Source organism: Protopterus annectens, chromosome 1.part1 (assembly GCF_019279795.1).
Source record: "Protopterus annectens isolate FY-2018-M chromosome 1.part1, PAN1.0, whole genome shotgun sequence".
Lineage (NCBI taxonomy): Eukaryota > Metazoa > Chordata > Ceratodontiformes > Protopteridae > Protopterus > Protopterus annectens.
In genome coordinates this window covers 188,053,906-188,073,755 of record NC_056726.1, presented here as the reverse complement: position 1 = coordinate 188,073,755, position 19,850 = coordinate 188,053,906, and the positions used below count along the sequence as shown (strand labels likewise).

General features: G+C 44.3%; 1 protein-coding gene across 1 annotated transcript in view; it reads right to left on the bottom strand.

Moving 5' to 3' along the window:
• Nucleotides 1-2,034: 2,034 nt before the first annotated feature.
• TTK (TTK protein kinase) overlaps nt 2,035-19,850 on the bottom strand; it is a gene marked incomplete at its 5' end in the record, with an annotated part of 1,887,454 nt that continues 1,869,638 nt past the window's right edge. Inside the window, 1 exon segment of the mRNA XM_044074056.1 lies at nt 2,035-2,415. Coding sequence (XP_043929991.1) covers nt 2,329-2,415 — 87 coding nt within the window.

Below are 19,850 nucleotides of genomic sequence, written 5' to 3'. Positions count from 1 at the left end.
ACATGAGGCCTCTAAAGCATCAAAACCACACTGTAAGGTATGTTTCCCCACTTGCTCTGCTCCATGCAACAAATCCTGCAACTCTTTCAAATCTGGTTGTTCTGTTTGTGTCATTTTGCTTTTCAGCTGAGATAGCAAGAACTGCTGGTACTTTAACATATGAAATTGAAAGTTTAATGCCCTCATGGTTAAAGTGGCTGAAGTATACACCTTTTTCCCCCACCTTTCTAATGCTCTGGAATCTCTCTCTGAAGGTAAAGGGTTTTTAGCAGTAGAGGCCTTAACCCCCTTGGGACCCTGAGAAATAGTTTCTGGGTCAGCAGAAGGGCTTTTATAAAGGAACTGGTGCGAATCAGGAACCCAGTAATATCTGTCTGGTTTAACAGGGGCAGGAGGTAGAGAGTCTGGATTAAGACTGGCTGCTGCGTACACATCATCCAAAATATCTAAGACAGGAGGAATAGCCAGGGGCCTATGCTGGGGAAGCAGCAGAAATTCCCTGAGCCTTTTCTTGGAATCTGAGTAATCTTGGCCTTCCCAGTGGAAGTGCTCTCTCAATGTATGAAGGGTTTCCCCAAAAGAGTAGTCCTCAGGGGGGGGAGACCGAGGGAATAGACTCCTCAGCATCAGAGTCTTCAAATGGGGAAAAGGCATAATCCTGGTCCTCTCAGAAAGGTCTGAGGTAATAGAAGCCTGGTCTGAGGAAGGGAAGTCTTCCTCCAACCTGGGTCTTTTGTCTGAGGGGGGTTGAGAACCCCTGATGAGTGTAATCAAATCCTCAGCCATTTTAAGCATCTGTTTTTTAGGCATGGGGCCTTGAGAGGGGGTCTGAGGACCCTGTTTTTTAATTTTCATTGGAGCTTTAGATTTAGAGAATGATTTAATAGAAAAGGTGGTAGGCCTGAAAACGCCTTCAGAAATGGCAGGCCTCGCTAAATTTTCCATTTCTCCACCAAGAGTAGCGTCAGTATCTGCAGTGGGAATGGAGACAGAGGAAGCTGCGACCTCGGGTACTGAAGTCACCGGTAAAATAATTTCATCGGTAGTCAGGGGCTGCGTAGGTGCCTCGCTGAGAACCGGAGAACTGGTAGTAGGCCTTAGCGTGATCTCAGTACTCTGTGCAGGCCTCGGATGTCTGTCCTTATCCTTGCGTTTTTTGCCTGAAACTGGCGTCGGTATATCCGATGACATGAAATAATTAAATTTTTTGCCAAAATAATGAAGGGCGAACTCCGCCCGGCACTTAATAGTGCGCTTGTTAAACCTAGCACAAAAACGGCAGGCCGAGATGTCGTGGTCTGGCCCTAAGCAAGGTATACAAGTAAGAGTGAAAATACTTATGCAGTATTTGCTTCCCACAAGAAATGCAATTATTAACTTTGTCTGACATCGGACTGAGGCAAGAAAAGTTTCCCCAACGGGGTACTTAGCTTTAAAGAAGACTTTGGCTGAAATACTTTTCGTAAATCTCAGGAGCTGGCCGACCGGCACTTGCGAACTGCTTCTGCTTTGGGCACCACGCAGCAAGAAAGACTGAAGAAAATGGCGTCGGCTGCCTCTTTTATACCCCTGCCGCACTGTCAGGGAGGAAGCGACGACAACCGACGCCGGACCTAAACTTTGGAATTCGGCCGACCGAGGAACCGCCTAACGGCAGGATAACCCAAGTGTGATGACTGCAGCTGTATGCACGATGAACATCTACTTCAGATCAAAGGTTTAGAAGGGACAGGTGCATGGTAGGAAAAGGGAAGGAGCTGAAGCTCTTGAAGTGAAGTCAATCTGTCAAGGTGGATTGCCCTGATGGCAATATAGTGAAAGTGGATGGACAGAATAATTTAAGATTAGTCACTTTGATAAATGTCCTCTTCCTCACAATTCGGACAAGCAATACTACAGGTGACCCCAAATAAGATCACATTCCTTTGTTATTTATTTTTTTAACTTATCTTTTCACAGAAAAGCTTTACTAATTGCTAACCTTATAAGACAAGAGCAATGTAAATATAGAAAAAACAAACAAACAATTACAGGTACATGAAAACTCAGATTATTATTTACTGTACATTGGGCTAATAGCAATTTAGCTGCAGAGTGTAAGATGGAAGGTGACCAATTGTGATGAATATATAATTCTGCACTCAAAACAGTCGAGTAGGAAAGGTTGATCGTAAATTCAGTGCCAAAGAACAAGTTGCTGTTGATACATGTTTAAGGTTTGTCCAGTAGAAATTTATGCAAGATCTTTTATATTAAAACAGGTGCACTCAGGGTGAAGTGTCCACTTTTTGCTCACAAAACAGCAGTTCATGGCTGTTTTACAAATCACTATAACTGCCATGCTTTTTGATCTGAAGGTTTTGAAAATGCAGACAGGTCGAGGCTTCTACCACTACTGAACTGGTCATATAAACCCTGAAAAAAAAAAAGAAAAAAAATAGCCAGAATTTAATGGTAAGGAAACCAGTAAGAATTTGCAGAGGAAAATAAATTACATGTCTACATGTGAGTAAGGAGTTCAAGTTTAACAAACCTTGTAGATAACTTTCAGCAGTGAAAATGGTTAGAGATTTCCTGAGGATGTTGCTCCCTTTGATCAAACTAAGACTGCTGGCAGTCACTTACTCATATGACTCATAGTCTGATGTATCCTGACACATGCTTTTATCCAGTACATTGAAAATAAAGTCAACAAAGTAGACCTGAAAAGATCACTAAAGCAAGCTGTTACAATTTAATGCTTCCACACTGAAGCTAGGTGGGTCTACTAATGATGTCACTTTATTAATATATAATTTTAGTAGGATTGTGCACAAAACTTCACCATTTTTCTTAATGATTTTGTCCTTTTCTCTTGTAAACTACAGTAGCCCACTACATACAACTAGTGGATTCAATGACTGACAAGGTAACACTGATTTGCTTAAATAGGTTACTCACACAGTACACATATGAAGACTCAATAGAATTCAGAAGTACAGGATGAGAATTTTTACCAATGCATTGCCTTAATTTGCTGAGCTACACAGTCAGATGAGCCAATAACGTTAAAATTATTAAGTGGTCAACAAAGATGTCAGTTAAAGTGGATCCAATAAATCTAACACTCCATTGGGTAGAAGACATTCTTAAAACTGTTGTAGAAGGATATGGGAACATATGTTAATGCCAAAGATCATTACTTTAGTTAATACAAGCAAAAAAAAAAAGTCTGTGAAATCTGTTATCAAAATCTGAAAACAGCATTAGCATCAATCTTTTGTACCACTACAAATTTTTTACTGTATCGGTATATCTGCAACAGGGCTCTCTCATATGGGTTTCACTCTTTTGATCAGCTAGGATCCCTGCTATTTTTATTTTTTTTTTTTGAAAGATCCCACTTTCAATGGAGGAATACTCCCTGCCAATGTACTATGTAATGTCAGATGCTGGCTACTTTAAGGTACCTGATGATGGAGCCTGCCAGTTTCTGCTTGCAAGCACCTTTCTTCTTGAAAATCACTAAATATAATTAAGTTTAAATGAACTTACTGGGGTAGTTCAGTCTTAAGAACTTTACATAAAATAAGCTTAATAACTTCAGCTTTATTTTTAGTGCTTTTTAAAATGTACATGCGTAAAATCTTACTACAGTAAATGCCCTACTTTTCACTGCTGCAGTACTCTTTACACAACAAATCTCCTGCCAAGGACAACCCAACATCTGTCCAGTATACCAAAGCTTTTATATTCTTCAGGTGCTGTATGTCACGTCTATGCTCCTTTTGCAAAGAGCTGGGCATAAAGGTGACGTATGGATGGAAACAGTCAACAGAATACCCTCAGAGACAAAAGAGAACATGTATATCCAAAAGGAAACAAGGGACCTTTTGTCGGGGGGGGTTCAAAAACTCAGGGAAAAAAGCTAGAAAAGATGGGGAAGGAGGATGGGACTGACCACTGCAACAGTGAAAAAAAAAAATAAGTTATGTACTCACCATAACATTCTGTGTTGTCCATTTTCATTCTTCCTCAACAACTGGGTTTGGATCTGACCCTCTGATCTGACTTGGCCACTTTTTACAGCTCGTGGATACTGGAAACTCTCAAGCTCCTCCCTTACCCAGAATGCTAGAGTCCCCTACCATACCTCAGATCTTGTTTGCTGGCCTTATAGCTTCACAGAACATTAGAAACACTACGATGAGAAACCAATACCAGGAGCTCAAAGATAGGAGCATTGGTTCCCTTATCATCTCGTTCTTCCAAAAGCCAGAAACCAAATGGTAGGGGGTTGGAGTGAGGGGATTTGAGGAAGAATGAAAATGGACAACACAGGTGGAACATTATGGTGAGTACATAACTATCTGATGATGTTGATTTTCATTCATTCCTCAACAGTTGGGACAGAGTCCCCAGCTACCTAAAATCCTAGGTGGACTCTAAGGAAGGATATTCCTGAGCATAGTTCAGCCAAAAGCTGCTCTTCCCCTCAAGACCAGATCCAGTTTGTAATGAGTAATAAAGGTATGAGGACTGGCCCAAGTTGCAGCCGTACATATTTCATCTATGGAAGCCCTAGATAGAAACACTGAAGAAGCTGCCATGGACCTAGCTAATTGGCCTCTTAAAGGTTTTGCTAAAGACAGACCCAACTTGTTGCAGACAAATGATATATAATATGTCAGACATCTGGCTAAAATTACCTTTGCAACTGATTTTCCCAATTTAGAATCCGAAAAGGAGACAAATAATTGATCCATTTTTCTATTTATTTTGTTCTAAGTAATTGCCCGTAAACATCCAATAAGTGCAACATGTATTCACCTTGATTTGCAAATTTAGGAAAGACTGGCAATTAATGGACTGGTTGACGTTAGATTCTGACACTACTTTCGGAAGGAAAAAAGGTTGCTTCGCAATGTTACTTTGTTTCTGTGAAAAAATCAAGTAGGGAGGTTTAGAAGACCATGCTTGAAGTTCTGAAATCCTTCTAGCAGAGGTGATGGCTGTCAAAAAGAATAGTCTTCCATGTCAGAAATGTCAGATCACATTTTGCTGCTGGTTCAAAAAGGAAATGAATCAAGGCCTGCAGTACCATACAAGGAGGTCTCAAAAGAAGAGTACCTCTGAAGAAGGCCTTACAAAGTTTAGATGAAGCCAGGGTGGATTTCTCAAATCCAGTGTGAAAATTAGAGATGGCAGCTAATTGAACTCTAATGGTTGAGGAGATGGCTCCTTTGTTGAAAATTCTTGCCAAAAATTCAAGGACACTTTTTACAGGGGCTGAAAGGGGGTTCAATATGTTTCTGATGTGCCCAATCAACAAACCTCTTCCATTTACTTCTGTAAAGTTTTCTTGTAGAAGCTTTATGGGAAGAGAAAAATATATGGTGACAGGAGACGAGAGCATAGGTTGCCTGGCTATTAAAGAAAGGGGAGAAACCACGTCGTCAGCTTTAGGTTTGACACATCTGGGTGAATCTTGCCTGTTGGGTAAGAAAGGAGGTCTGGAACTGGATCCAGAATCCAAAGTGAGTAAATCAGATGCGACCAAAGAAAAGGAAACCAAATCTGTCGTGGCCAGTAAGGTGCAATGAGGATGACTTTGCTCTTCAACTGGAAAGCTTTCTGCAAAAATCTGGGGGTCAAGGGAGCTGAAGGATACGCATAGAGAAGACCGGTGGGGGGGGCAATCGTGTAGTATAATGTCCCATGTTGGGGGGGATTAGGGCAAAGAAACTGCTGCACTTGTTGTTTAGGCAGATGCAAAAAGACTGCAGCAAGGCTAGCCCCATCGGTGAAAAATAATTTCTGCCACCTTCATGTTGAAAGACTACTCGTTGTGTAGTAGAATGGACCAAGCTCAACTCGTCTGCTACCACGTTGGACTTCCTGGAATTTGTGTTGCTATCAGAAACCATTTGGATTAAATAGACCATTGCCACACATGGACAGTTTCTCGAGACATGGGGCAAGAGCTGGTTGCTCATTTGCTGATGTACCAAACTACTGGCATATTTGTCTGTCTGAATCACATTTGCCCTGAAAAGTAGTGCGTCTTGGAATGCCTGCAACACTAACAGCACTGCTCTAATTTCCAGGATATTGATAAGAGTGTTGGCCTCTTCGGGTGATCAAGTGCCTTGGAGTATTTTCCCAGGAAGTGTCCCCCCACATGCAATCTGGGATGCATCTATGGTCACTATTGCCTTGGGCTGACTGAGAATGAAAGGATGGCCTTATAGAACCTGATCTGACTGAATCATTGAAGAATTCTCATGTGAAATGTTGCTACAGGAAGTAAAACTATAGCCATCAATACTAATCCCAAGACTTGTAGAATCAATTGGGCTGAGATTCTTGTACTGTAAATTATTCTTCTGACCTAGAATCTTATTATTTTTACTACTGAGAGAGGAAGGGAAGTTGTCACTAATACTGTGTTGAAATTTGCTCCTATGAATTTCAGTGTCTGAGACAGTTCTGAGATTTGTTGCAATTATTAGTTATGCACTTACCATAACTTGGTATCTGTGTTGCCCTCTTCTCATTCTGCTTCATCTATGGGTCTCTGATGCGATCCTCGAATCCGATTTAGCCACCTCCTACAAACTTTAGCTTCCAGGCACAAACTCCTCCCTTACCTATAATCCTGTGCCTCTAGCCCAACCTCCTTAGATTGAGTTTGTTGCCCCATAAGCAGACTAGAAAAGAAGAGATAACCAAGAGCTCAACCTGGAACCAAGGTACCAATGGACGCTGTTCCAGACCCTCTAGAACCATATCTAACTTGGAGGTGGATGGTTGGGTGGGAAGGTGAAGCAGAATAAGAAGAGGACAACACAGATACCAAGTTATGTAAGTACATAACTAATAAATCTGATGGTGTCCTCCTCATTCTGCTGAACGTATGGGTCAGAGTCCCCAGCTACATTATTTCTTGGGTGGCCTCAAAGAAGGATATGCCGGAGCACTGAAGAACCGAAGAATGTTCTGCTCCTGGACATGACATGTAATTTATAATGGGTCACAAAGGTATGAGAATTAGACCATGTGGCTGCAGCATAAATGTCATCAATGGGAATTCTAGACAGAAAAACAGACAACGCAGCAATGGACCTTGTTGAATTAGCTTTTAGAGGACCAGGCAGCTGCAAACTATTCATAAACAAAAGAAGTAGAGCTAATAATCCACTTTGCTATTGTCACTTTTGAAATAGCTAGACCCATGTGATTAGGAGAAAAACAAACTGCTCTGACTTTCTAAACTGCTTTGTCCTATGGAGGTAGAACCGGAGCTACCTGTGAACATCTAACGAATGTAAAAGGTATTCCCCTTTGTTAGAATACTTAGGAAAGAACACCGGTTACTGAATGCATTGGTTTAAACTGATGGAGGTAGCCACCTTCAGCATGAAAGAAAGATTAGTATGAAGGGAAACTCTAACCTTGTGAAAAATAATGTATGAATGCTTGGAAGAAAGAGCTTACAACTCGGATACCTTTTTTTTTGCTGAAGTAATGGCAACAAGAAAAGCAAATTTCCATGACAAAAACTTCAAGTTACAATCCTTGGCTGGTTCAAAAGGACTCAGTCAAGGTCTGTAGAACACAAGTAAAATCCTACAGAGGAGTACGATATTTTATTGGAGGCCTCAGAAGAAAAACACCTTTCATAAAAGGTTTTATATTACCTAGCAGATGCAATAGACCCTGAAGGCAATCCTGAATGGAAATTGGATATGGCTGCCAACTGAAGTTTAATGCTTGTAAAACTAGAACCTTTTTTATATAAATATTCTAGAAAGAACAGAATAGAAGGAATCGGAGCTGAAAATGGATCAATGTGATTGTGATCGCTCAAATCGAAAACCTTTTCCACTTGCTCTTGTACACCTTCTTAGCAGACGCTTTCTGGGAGGCCAAAAGGATAACCGACTGGAGTGGAGACCCTGGACCCTCTAGCAATCATAGGAATTGGAGAAACCATGCGGTTAACTTGAAAGTGGGGAGATCGGGGTGGCATCCTAATGTTGGGTGAGAAAGGAGGTCCCGGTTTGGGTTCCAGTATCCATGGAAGATGTTTGAAATTAGACTAGAGGAAGAGGAACCACACCTGATGAGGTCAAAAGGGGGCAATGACGATCACCGTGCACTTCAACAGTTTGGCTTTCTGGAGAAATCCTGGGATCAAGGGAAGAGGACGGTAAGCATACAGGAGTCAAGGGAGGCCAATCATGTACCAGAGGATCCCTCTGGGAATCCCCTGAAGGAGGGATCAGACTGAAGTAAATGCTGCATTTGCTGTTGTAAGGGGATGCAAAGTCGTCGCAGCAGGGAAGTCCCCGATGGTTGAATATCTTGTTCACTACTGACTGATTAGGGGACCACTCATGAGGCATCAGAACAGACCTGCTGAGCCTGTATGTTAACACATTGGATTTCCCCGGCACGTGTTGCAAGTAGAAAGCGGTGTGAAGAGATCGCCCAGTCCCAGACCCTCATGGCCTCTCTACAGAGAGGGCACGAATGGGTTCCTCCTTGCTTGCTGATTGTACCAGACTACTGACATATTGTCTGTGTGAATAGCAGTGAATAGCAATAGTCCCTGGAGAGAGAACATCCTGAAAAGCTTGCAAAAATAAAAGGACATCTCTCATTTCCAGGATGCTGATATGCAGATAGCTCTCTATTAGAGTCTATGTGTCTTCAACCATCTTCCCCTGGAAATGCCCCTCCCTCCACCCGAGGAAGTGTCCGTGGTCACAGTAGCTGAAAGTAGGGGGAAGAGTGAAAGGCCTGTCAATTGTCAGATCTGCCTAAATCCACCACTGCAGATGAGATCTGCAAATGTTTGTGAGCCTGATAGTAGATAGGGGCTGATGCAGTACAGACCATTGAACAGATGGCATCCACTGGAGAATGCACATATAGTACCAGGCTAGCAGAACCAAAAGTACAGCAGCTGCCATAGATCCCAGACCTCTTAGAATCAACCTGGCTCGCGGAGACAGGAGATTCAGAATGGCTTGAACCTGAGATTTCAAAGTGTCGGTGTGATGTTGTGGCAAAGCAGCTACTTGAGAAGTGTTTAGTTATACTCCAGTGAATGCCAAGGTCTGAATTGGCACTGGATGTGACTTGTCCAAATTTATAGTAATGCCTTGAAGGGTGAGACAGCTGGAAAAGATAGTCCCTGGCCTGACAAAATTGATGCTAAGTGGGGTGGTCATGAGCCAATCGTCCAAATACGGGAATACCTGAAACCCTTGTAGTTGGAGATGAGCTCCAACCACTGCCATGCACTTGGTAAACGCCCAGGGGACCATGGTGAGGCCAAAGGGCAGGGCTAGAAAAGTACTGTTGTGTACACTTACCATAAATGTAGATGATTGAGTGTATTCACTGTTGCAGTCATTACATTTGGTTATCTGCTTGCAGGTAGCCCTCAGCCAGCCTGATTATCAAAGTATTGGGTCCTGCATCATTTGCTGTCTCTTCTTCCATGACATCAGGTAGTCAGGGGTATAAAGCATGCAGCCGATGCCATTACATCAGTTTTTCTTGCCACAGATGTCAGGTGCCCCCATAAAGGGAAGCAATTATATACAAGGTTACACCTCCAACACAAAGCAAATACACCAGAAAGCTTAACTACAGTAAAGAAAAGAGGTATAGTCAATAGAAGTCAGGGGGCTGGAGGGAGGGTAACCATGACTGCAACAGTGAATACACTCGAACATCTACATTTATGGTAAGTGTACACAACTGTACTATGTTCTTCGTGTTTCACTGATGCAGTCATTACATTTGGGTAGACTCCCAAAGCTAAGGGAGGGAGGAGGCAATTAGAGAGCATTAGGACCAGCTATTAAGCCTTGCAAAACTGCAGTGGCAAAACCAGCTCTGGATTTAGAAAAAATAGCCAAGTGGTAATGCTTGGTGAAGGTATAAACAGAACTCCAGGTAGCAGCTTCTAGGATGTCCCTGGTAGGAACCCCTCTGAGAAAAGCTGTTGAAGTAGATGCAGCCCTGGTGGAACATGATCTTATCCCCTGTGTGGTAGGTTTTCCATGGTGCTTACAGCAAAAATGAATGCAATGGCCTATCCACTTAGAAATGGTTTGCTATGAAATGGCTTTCCCCTCTGCCCCTGCAGCAAAGGCAACTAGCAGCTGATCAGTTTTCCTGAGAGGCTTAGCCCTGTCCAAATAAAATCCAAGTTGTATGTGCACGTCCAAAGAGTACAGTATTCATTCTCCTTTGTTCTGTGGATTAGAAAAGAAGGCTGGCAAATGAATGGACTGATTAAGGGCCACACTGGATACCACCTTGGGCATAAAGGAAGGATTGGTCCTAAGGGACACCCTGTCTGCATGGAAGATGATGAAGGGCTCCACTGCCATGAAGGCCTGTAATTCAGACACTCTCCTTGCTGAAGTGATGGCTAGAAACAAGGCTGTTTTCCCAAGAAAGGAATTTCAACTCTGCAGTTGCAGCTGGCTCAAAAGGAGGTAAGAGTCAGGTTTTCCAATACAAAGTTAAGGTCCCAGGCTGGGGTAGGAGCTCCCCTAGGTGGTCTTAAATTTTTGGCCCCTCTAAGGAATTGCTTCAGCAGGGGGTGAGAGAAGAGGGGTGGGCTCAGTATTATAATGTGCAGAAATGGCTGAGGCATGAATTTTAATAGAAGAGAAGGAAAGGCCCTTGTGAAGCATCTCTGTTAAGTATTGAAGAATATGCGGTAAGCTGGGCACTGTTGTGCCCATCCCCTGAGTTTAGCTCCAGGAACAGTATCTTTTCCACTTTTCAGCATAGGATTTTTTAGTACTAGGCCTCCTTGCCTCCAGAATGACATCCAGCACTTGCTTGCTGACGGATGGTATTGGAGAGCTCAGGTAATTAGCCAGGCTGCAAGTTTCAGGGTTTGAAGCTGGGGGTGCAGAACCTGGCCCTCCTGCTGGGACAGCAGGGAAGGGGTCTGAGGCAGGTGCCACGGTTCCAGCAGTGGCATACTGTGCAAGAGGGGGTACACCAGTGTTGGTGTGGCCAGTCTGGTGCAATGAGTACTGTCCTTGGTTTGTCCTGTTTGATCTTTAGCAGAACTTTCGAGAGGAGAGGCAGAGGGGGAAAGGCATAAAAACTGAGAGGCTTTCTCAGGTGAAGGACAGGGCATCCACTTTCCAAGCTTGTCTGTGGGGAGTCCTTGTGCAGAATTTGTCCAATTGGTAAGTATGAGAGGAGGCAAACGGGTCTATCTCTGGGCTCCCCCATTTGTTTCTCAAAATGTTGAATATCTTTGGCTCCAGTTTTCACTTATGTGGGTCCATAAGATTTCTGCTTAGGTTTGCCAGTGAATTTAGCTTGCCTGGCAGGAATTGAGCTTGTAGGTGTACTTTGTAGCTCAAGGCTCTGTTCCACAGAGCCATGGCTAGTCTACAGAGAGGGTATGAGTGGGTTCCCCCTGCTTGTTTATGTACCACATAACCATGGTGTTGTCTGTCTTTACCAATAACTGTCCTGGAAGAATGTGGTCCTTGAAGGCCGTCAGAGAATTCTGTACAGCTAACATTTCTTTTTGATTGATATACAGGTGCATTTGACTTGGGTTCCATTTACCCTGAATGCACTGCCCTGCCAAGTGAACCCCTCATGCATAGTCTGATGTTATGGTTTGGGCGGCAGGGGGTAGAGTGAATGGCAGTCACTTGTTGTGGTAGCAGGCCTCTGGCCACCAAAGGAACTGTCTTTTTACAAGGAATGATAGGAATCATTGATTCCAGGTCCTGAAAATGTTGACACCATAGGCTTTTTAGATACTATTGTAGTTTCCTCATATGCAGTCTTGCATATGGAATTAGTAGGATGCAAGAGGCCATAAACCCCAGGGCCTGCAGTATTTTCCTTGCAGATAGCTGGGTTTTTGTGGCCAGTAGTTTGAAGTAGGCTGTCAAACTTGTTTCTCTGGCGTGAGGTAGGCCATCTGGAAAGTTGTGTTCAAGCTTGCTTCCAGAATACAGTTTGTTGGCAGGGTACTAGGTGAGATTTATTTTCATTTATGGGGTACTCCAGTGAGGTTAGCAGTTTCTTTCCAAATGCCAGATGATTTAATAGCATGTCCTGGCTTTCTGCCTCAATTAGACAATCGACCAGGTATAGGTATATTTGAATATTTCTTTGCCTGCAGAATGCAATGACTGGCGCTAAGCACTTTGTTAATACCCTGGGCGCAGTAGATAAGCCAAAGGGCAGTGCAGAGGACTTATAGTGCATGTAGCCTGCTCTGAAGCATAGGTATTTTCTGCAAGATTCCCTTATTGGGATGTGCAGGTAAGCTTCCTTTAAGTCCAATGTTGCCAACCAGGCATTTTTGCCTAGCATGGGAAGCAGGTGATGAAGAGTTAGCATTCTGAATTTTGGGGTTACCAAAAAGGTGTTTAGGATAGACAGGTCCAGGACAGGCACCAGTAGTTGTCTTTTCTGGGTACCAGGAAAGTCTGGAGTAAAAACCTTGCCCCCATTCTTCTGCTAGGATCGGATGAATAGCCCTGATTTAAAAGATAGAGAACCTGCTGTTGAGCCTCTGCCCACTGATTTGGGGGTAGGTCTGGCCAACCGTTTGGGGTTGGTAAGGAGTGGACGTGGAATCTGTATACTTGAGAAACTATATTTAAAACTCATTTGTCTTTGGTAATGAGTTCCCAGTTTTTTGCATGCAGGGCGATCTTTCCCCCTAAAGGAGCAGTCAGTTGAGCAGGGCTTGGAAGATTTAAGATTAAGTCATTGTGACAGTTTACCATAGGGGGGTGTCTTACTACTTCCAGCTTTGGAAGTGGGAGCCCCCCCACTGCTTAGGCCTGTGAGTACTTTGAGACTATAGCCTAGGTGGTCTGCTGTTCCTGGGTTTAGACTGAGAAGGCCTGGAAGAGAGAACAGGACCAATTCTTAGAAGGCCAATGCTTACTAAATCTGGGAGGCTGTACTTGCAGGAAATCTTTAAGAGTTTGCATCAATTTAGCTTTTTCCTCCATCTTTTTAAGTACTACTACGGCTTTGTTGCCAAACCAGGCGGTCTTGTTTTAAAGGAGCATCCAGTAATTTAGCTTTAACATGATCTGGCAAAGTTTGCTCCTTAAGCCAAGCATGCCTTCCAAGAACAGACCCAGGGACAGCAGCCCTGCAAGATGCCTCTAAGGAGTCAAAACCACATTGCAAAGTATGTTTACCAACTTGTTCAGCAGAATGTATTAAATCCTGTAATTCTTTATTTCAGCACAGTCAGGAATCAACATCATATTCTGTTTAAGTAATCCAATAATATGCTGCTGATACTTTAACATATGAAACTGGCAGTTTAAGGCCATACTGGCCAAAGTAGCAGAAGTGCATACCTTCTTACCCCAGCTGTACAGGGCCCTGGAATCTCTATCAGAGGGGGTAGGGTTTTTGGCAGTAGTAGCCTTAATGCCTTTGGGTCCCTGTGAAATGGTCTCTGGGGGTCCGCAGTAGGATTCTTAAAGAGGAACTTGTGAGAGTCAGGTTACTCTGTAATACCGGTCAGGTTTCCTGGGAGCTGGAGGTTGGCCAGGCTAGATTTCAAGAAAGCATCATCTACAATGTCCAGTACAGGAGGGATAGCTAAAGGCCTGTGTTGAGATAGGAGTAAGAATTCCCTAAGCCTCTTTTTGGAGTCAGAGTAATCCTGGCTTTCCCAGCGGAAATGCTCCCCAAGAGCGTGCAAAGTTTCACCAAAAGAGAAATCATCTGGAGGGGAAGCAGAGGGAATGGAGTCCTCTGCATCCGAGTCCTCATAGGTAGATAAGGGCAAATCCTGGTCATCAGAAGAAACAAATTTCAGAATCCTGATCAGAAGGAAAATCAGTTCTAGGTCTCTTAGAGGGAGAAGGCTGGCTTCCCCTAATTAGAGTAATAAGGTCTTCAGCCATTCTAATTTATTCTTTAGGCATAGGGGGCCTGACCATGCGGTTTGGACATCGGTTTCCTCGGTGTGGATCGAGTTTTAGGTCTTGAAGAAGAATATGGCGTCGGTTTGATATGCAAGTCAGTAGGCCTGCACAGCGGCTCCAGACCCATCCCAGGTAGAGACAGCTGCAGGTTCCATAGTCGAAGAAGCATCTCACGGCATACTGGACTCAGAATGGGTCTCAGTACAGGCCCGCAAATCTGTATTGGGTATCAGGGGCTGCGAAAGTGCCCGAGTACCGGCAGACTGGCGACTAGCTTAACGGAAGCATCGTCGTTAGCTTTGGACCTATGCGGTCTGTCTCTGTCTTTATCTTTACATTTTTTCGGAATGTCAGTAGTTGGATGGCTTACCGAAGACATTTCTGTATAATGAAACAGAGTACTGAAATAGTTTGATGCAAAAATGAACAGATGAATAGTTCGAGGATTGAATAAGGTACAAAACCGACAGTGAGGGACGCCGTGGTCTGGGTCTAAGCAAGGAATGCAGTACGAATGAAAATCTTTATGAGGTATTTGCTTTCCACAAGTAATACAACTGTCAACTTTTACTGACATCGGTTTAGAGAAAGAAAAAGGATCCCCAATGGGGTACTTAGCTTTTTTGAAGACTTCGGTTCTGAAACTTGAAAACAAAAATTTCAGAAGTCAGCCGACTGGCACTTGCAAACTGCTTCTGCTTCGGGCACCGCACGGCAAGAAAGACTGGTGTAATGGCTTCGGCTGCATACTTTATATCCCTGACGTCATGGAAGAAGACAGCAACCGACGCAGGACCCAAGACTTCGATAATCAGGCCGGCTGAGAGCTACCTGCAAACAAATAACCAAATGTAATGACTGCAACAGTGAAACACGAAGAACATCTGGAAGTGGTTGGCTCTGAGGCGGAAACACAGATGAAGTCTGGAGTGCCTGTCTATTTATATGTGATAGTACGCATACGTAAAATCCACCGAGCACACCCAGTCAATCTTCCTCAGCAATGGGAGGATGGACTGAACCATCACCATCTGGAACTTGGTCTTTTTCATGTACAAGCTGAGATTGCTCAAGTCCTGAAGGGACCATAGGTCCCGTTTTTTTTTTTTTTTAGCACCAAAAAGAGATGGGAGTAGGCTCCAGACTCTTTCTGATCATTTGGGACCTCTTGGATGAATCTTTTCTGCAGCAACTTGGCAATTTTGGTAGCTGCCAACTCCCCCAGACTGGGTGGAATGTCGGGGAGTCTGTTCAGTATGTTTGGAGGAGGAAGGGAAAAGGGAATGTAGTAGCCTCTGGAAATGAAGTTGAGCAGCCAAGCGTTTGTCGTGATTGGGCCCAGGCCCTTGAGTGGAGAGAAAAACAACCCTGACTGCCTCCAGAGTAGGACAGATATTTTTAAGTGTTGCTGTGATGTTGTGGCAAAGCAGTTATTTGAGAAGTGTTCAGTTGTACTCCAATGAATTCCAAGGTCTGAATTGGCACTGGATGTGACTTGTCCAAATTTATAGTAATGCCTAGAAGGTGGGACAGTTGGAAAAGATAGTCCCTGGCCTGACAAAACTGATGCTGAGTGGGGGCACTCATGAGCCAATCATCCAAATACGGAATACCTGAAACCCTTGTAGTTGGAGATGAGCTCCAACCACTGCCATGCACTTGGTAAAGGCCCAGGGGGCTGTGGTGAGGCCAAAGGGCAGGGCTAGAAACTAGATGTGGTTGGCTCTGAGTCAGAATCACAGATGACTTCTGGAGTGCCTGTCTATTTATATGTGATAGTACGCATACTTGAAATCCACCGAGCATATCCAGTCATCCTTCCTCAGCAATGGGAGGATGGACTGAACCATCACCATCCGGAACTTGGTCTTCTTCATGTACAAGTTGAGATTGCTTAAGTCCAGAAGGGACCATAGGTCCCCTGTTTCTTTTTTAGCACCAAAAAGAAATGGGAGCAGCTTCCGGACTCTTTCTGATCGTTTGGGACCTCTTGGATGACTCTTTTCTGCAGCAACTTGGCAATTTCGGTAGCTGCCAACTCACCCAGACTGGGTGTAACGTCGGGGAGTCTGTTCAGTATGTTTGGAGGAGGAAGGGAATGTAGTAGCCTCTGGAAATGAAGTTCAGCACCCATGCGTTTGTTGCAATTTGTGCCCAGGCTCTTGAGTACAGAGAAAAGCAGCCCCCGACTGCCTCCAGAGTAGGACAGTTGGACAGTGCTTCAGAAGCACTGAAAGGGCTTGTTGGGAAAGGATTCCCTAGAACCCTAGTTCTATAGGCCCCCCTCTGTATCTAGGGTGGTGTCCCCCATTACAGCCTCCTACTCCTCTGCCTCTGGAGGAGGCCTCTGTGCTTTGATTAGGAAAAGAACCTTGTGACTTATGGAACCAAGTTTTTTTTAGCCCAACCCCCTTGATTTCTAGAGTAGGTTCATTGAGGGGTGGAAAACTTAATTCTCACGGCAGACAATGTCTTACCTTCTTCTTTACTGCAGGTCAGGGTGTTCTTGACAGATGGTCCGAACAGCAGGAACGACTGAATGGGGCATTGACAAAAGATGCCTTAAAGGGCTGCGTGAAATTGCACAGCCTCATCCAAGCATGGTGACACATCGTGATGCTGATGCCGGCTGCTCTAGAAGAACCCTCTGCTGAGTGGGAAATAAGTCTCATGGAGGAGTTAGTAATAGAAGTAAGAGTGATTAGCGTAGGAGAAATCTTATCAGACTTCTCCTTTGGAAAACACTCCGTCAGAGAGTTCCTTGACCAAGTCTCTCTGAAGGCGAGTAAAACGTGCCAGATAATAGCGAAGGTATAAGCGAGCTTCCTGAATCTGTCCATCGCTCTGGACTCCCTGCTCAGCAGATGGACAGTCGAGCTCTGCTGGGTGAGCTCTTTCTTATTAGCGGCTGCCACCACTATGGTGTCAACTGGAATACCTTTACTCCAGAAAGCACGGTCCTTTGGGGTGAAAGGATATCTGGACATTTGGGAAAGTACAGTTGTGTACACTTACCATAAATGTAGATGTTCGAGTGTATTCACTGTTCCAGTCCTAACTATTGGGTTATCTGGCTCCCGGTCGCCCTCGATCGGCCAGAATACCAAAGGTAAGTAAATACAGCATCAGTTGTAAAGGACGTCAGGACATCACATACAAAAGGAGGCAGCCGACATCACTTCCTCAGTCTTTCTTGCCATAACAGTCAGAAGCTCCCAGAAACAAGGCTTAAACCAAAAGCAATTTTGGCAAATAAAATCAAATGTAGCCCGTACCTTAGGAAAAGAGAATAGGAGAGGACCAAAAAAGGGGGAAGGAGGGAGGGAAACCAGGACTACAACAGTGAATACACTCGAACATGTACATTTATGGTAAGTGTACACAACTGTACTATGTTCATCGTGTTTCACTGTTGCAGTTCTAACTAATGGGTTGATTACCAAAGCCCAGAGAAAATGGAGGAGGAACCAACAGAATCAAGGGTTGAAGATAATGCCCTACAGAACAGCAGTGGCAAACCCTGCCCTGGCTCTCGAAAGCAAAGGCAAATTATAATGCTTTGCGAAAGTGTGAATAGAAGACAAAGTGGCAGCCTCCAAAATATCTTTAGTAGGGACACCCCTTAAAAAGGCAGCAGAAGTGGAAGCTGCTCTAGTTGAGTGGGTCCTAACCCCCTGAGGAGGGACCTTGCCATGAAAGGAATAACAAAAAGTAATGCAATGTGCAATCCATTTAGAAATGATTTGCTTAGAAAAAGCCTTGCCCTGGGCTCCAGGGGCAAAACTGACCAATAACTGTGCTGATTTCCGAAGGTCTTCAGTCTTGTCCAGGTAAAACCTAAGCTGTCTGTGCACATCAAGAGAATGTAGGATCCTTTCACCTCTATTTCGAGGATTAGGAAAGAAGGTAGGAATGTACATGGACTGATTAAGAGTCAGGCTAGAAACCACCTTTGGCATAAAGGATGGGTTGGTTCTCAGAGAGACCCTAGCTGCATGGAAAATAAGAAAAGGCTCCACAGTCATCAAAGCTTGCAGCTCCGAAACCCTCCTTGCTGAAGTTATAGCCAAGAGGAAGGCAGTCTTCCAAGAGAGAAACTTTAAATCCGCAGTGGCAGCTGGCTCAAAAGGAGGAAAAGTGAGTTTCTCCAGAACAAAATTAAGATCCCAGGCTGGAGTAGGTGCCCTTCTTGGAGGTTATATTTTGCAAGCATCTCTGAGAAACATTTTCATTAGGGGATGAGAGAAAATGGGTTGCTCAAAAGAACAATGAGCAGAAATGGCTGAAGCATTGATCTTGATAGTGGAAAAAGAAAGGCCACCCTGAAGCAAATCAGCCAGGTATTCCAGGATCAAAGGAAGGGTAGGCTGAGAAGAAGATTCCCCTCTAGCCTGCATCCAATGAGAGAATCTTTCCCATTTGCCAGCATAGGACTTCCTAGTTCTAGACCTCCTGGCCTCCCTCAGCATATCAACCACCTGCTGGGAAAGGGAAGAACAAAAGGATGGAGTCATACAATGAGCCATGCTGCCAAATGGAGAGACAGAAGATGAGGATGTAAAATGTTTCCCCCTTCCTGAACCAAAAGATCTGGCTTCAGAGGAAGATGCCAAGGAGGAAATTGGGAGAGACTGCGTATCAGTGGATACCAATGCTGTCTGGGCCAGTCTGGAGCTATGAGAATAGTCCTTGGTCTTTTGTCCCTGATCTTCAATAATACTCTGGGAAGAGGAGGGAAGGCATAAACTAACAGCAGTGTCAAAGGGAAGGACAGAGCATCCACTTTCCAGGCTCTGCTGTGATGCTGTCTGGTGCAAAAAAGAGGTAGAAGATTGTTGTCTGGGGAGGAGAAAAGATCCACCTAAAGTGGGATCCAACGCTGAATGATGCTGTAAAAGACTGATATGTTCAGCTGCCACTTGTGAGGATCCAGGGTTTGTCTGCTCAACTGGTCTGCCAAAACACTGAGTCTTCCTGGAAGAAACTGTGCTAGGAGATGCAGGCCCAGGGATGCTGCTATGGACCAGAGATTCATGCTCTGCCTGCACAGGGGGTAAGAAAGCGTCCCTCCCTGCTTATAGATGAACCACATGACTGTGGTGTTGTCTGTTCTGACAAGCAGGGCTCCTGGAGAAAGAAGATGCTTGAAAGCTAGTAAGGCCTGCTGAACTGCTATCAATGCTATTAGATTTATATGCAGGTGCATTTGCTGGGCATTCCAACATCCCTGTATGCATCTGCCATCCAGGTGAGCTCCCCAGGCGTAGTCCAGTGTCTGTGGTAAGAACTTGAGTGGCAGGAGGTGGGCGAAAAGGCATGCCTTTGTTTTGTAGACAGGCTGTTGCCCACCATAGAAACTCTGTCTGCAGAGATGAAAGCAGAGGAATCATAGGTAGGTACTAGGCTATTGGCCCTAAGGCCTATACAAGCCTAGCTAAAAAGGTACCCTGGCTCATATCCAGGTCCTGTGTGTGTTGACACCAAATGTTCTTGAGGTACTATTGCAATTTCCTCATATGCAGTCTTGCATATGGAATCATGAGAATCCAAGAGGCCATGTATCCAAGAACTTGCAGGTATTTCCTTGCAGGGAGCTGGGACAGGCTTGCCAAGGCCTTGAAATAAACTGAAAGAGTTGTCTGCTTCTCCTGGGTGAGATATATCATCTGGGCGGCAGTGTTCAGACTCGCTCCCAGGAATGCTCCCTCTTTGGATGGCACCATTTTTGATTTTTCCTCATTGAGTGTGTAACCCAGAGAAGAGTCTTGACAAATTCTAGATCCTTTAACAGCTGTTCTGGAGAATTTGCTTGAATTAGACAGTCGTCCAAGTATGGATAAATCTGAATTTTCTTCTGCCTGCAAAAAGCAGACTGGAGACAGGCACTTTGTGAAAACTCTG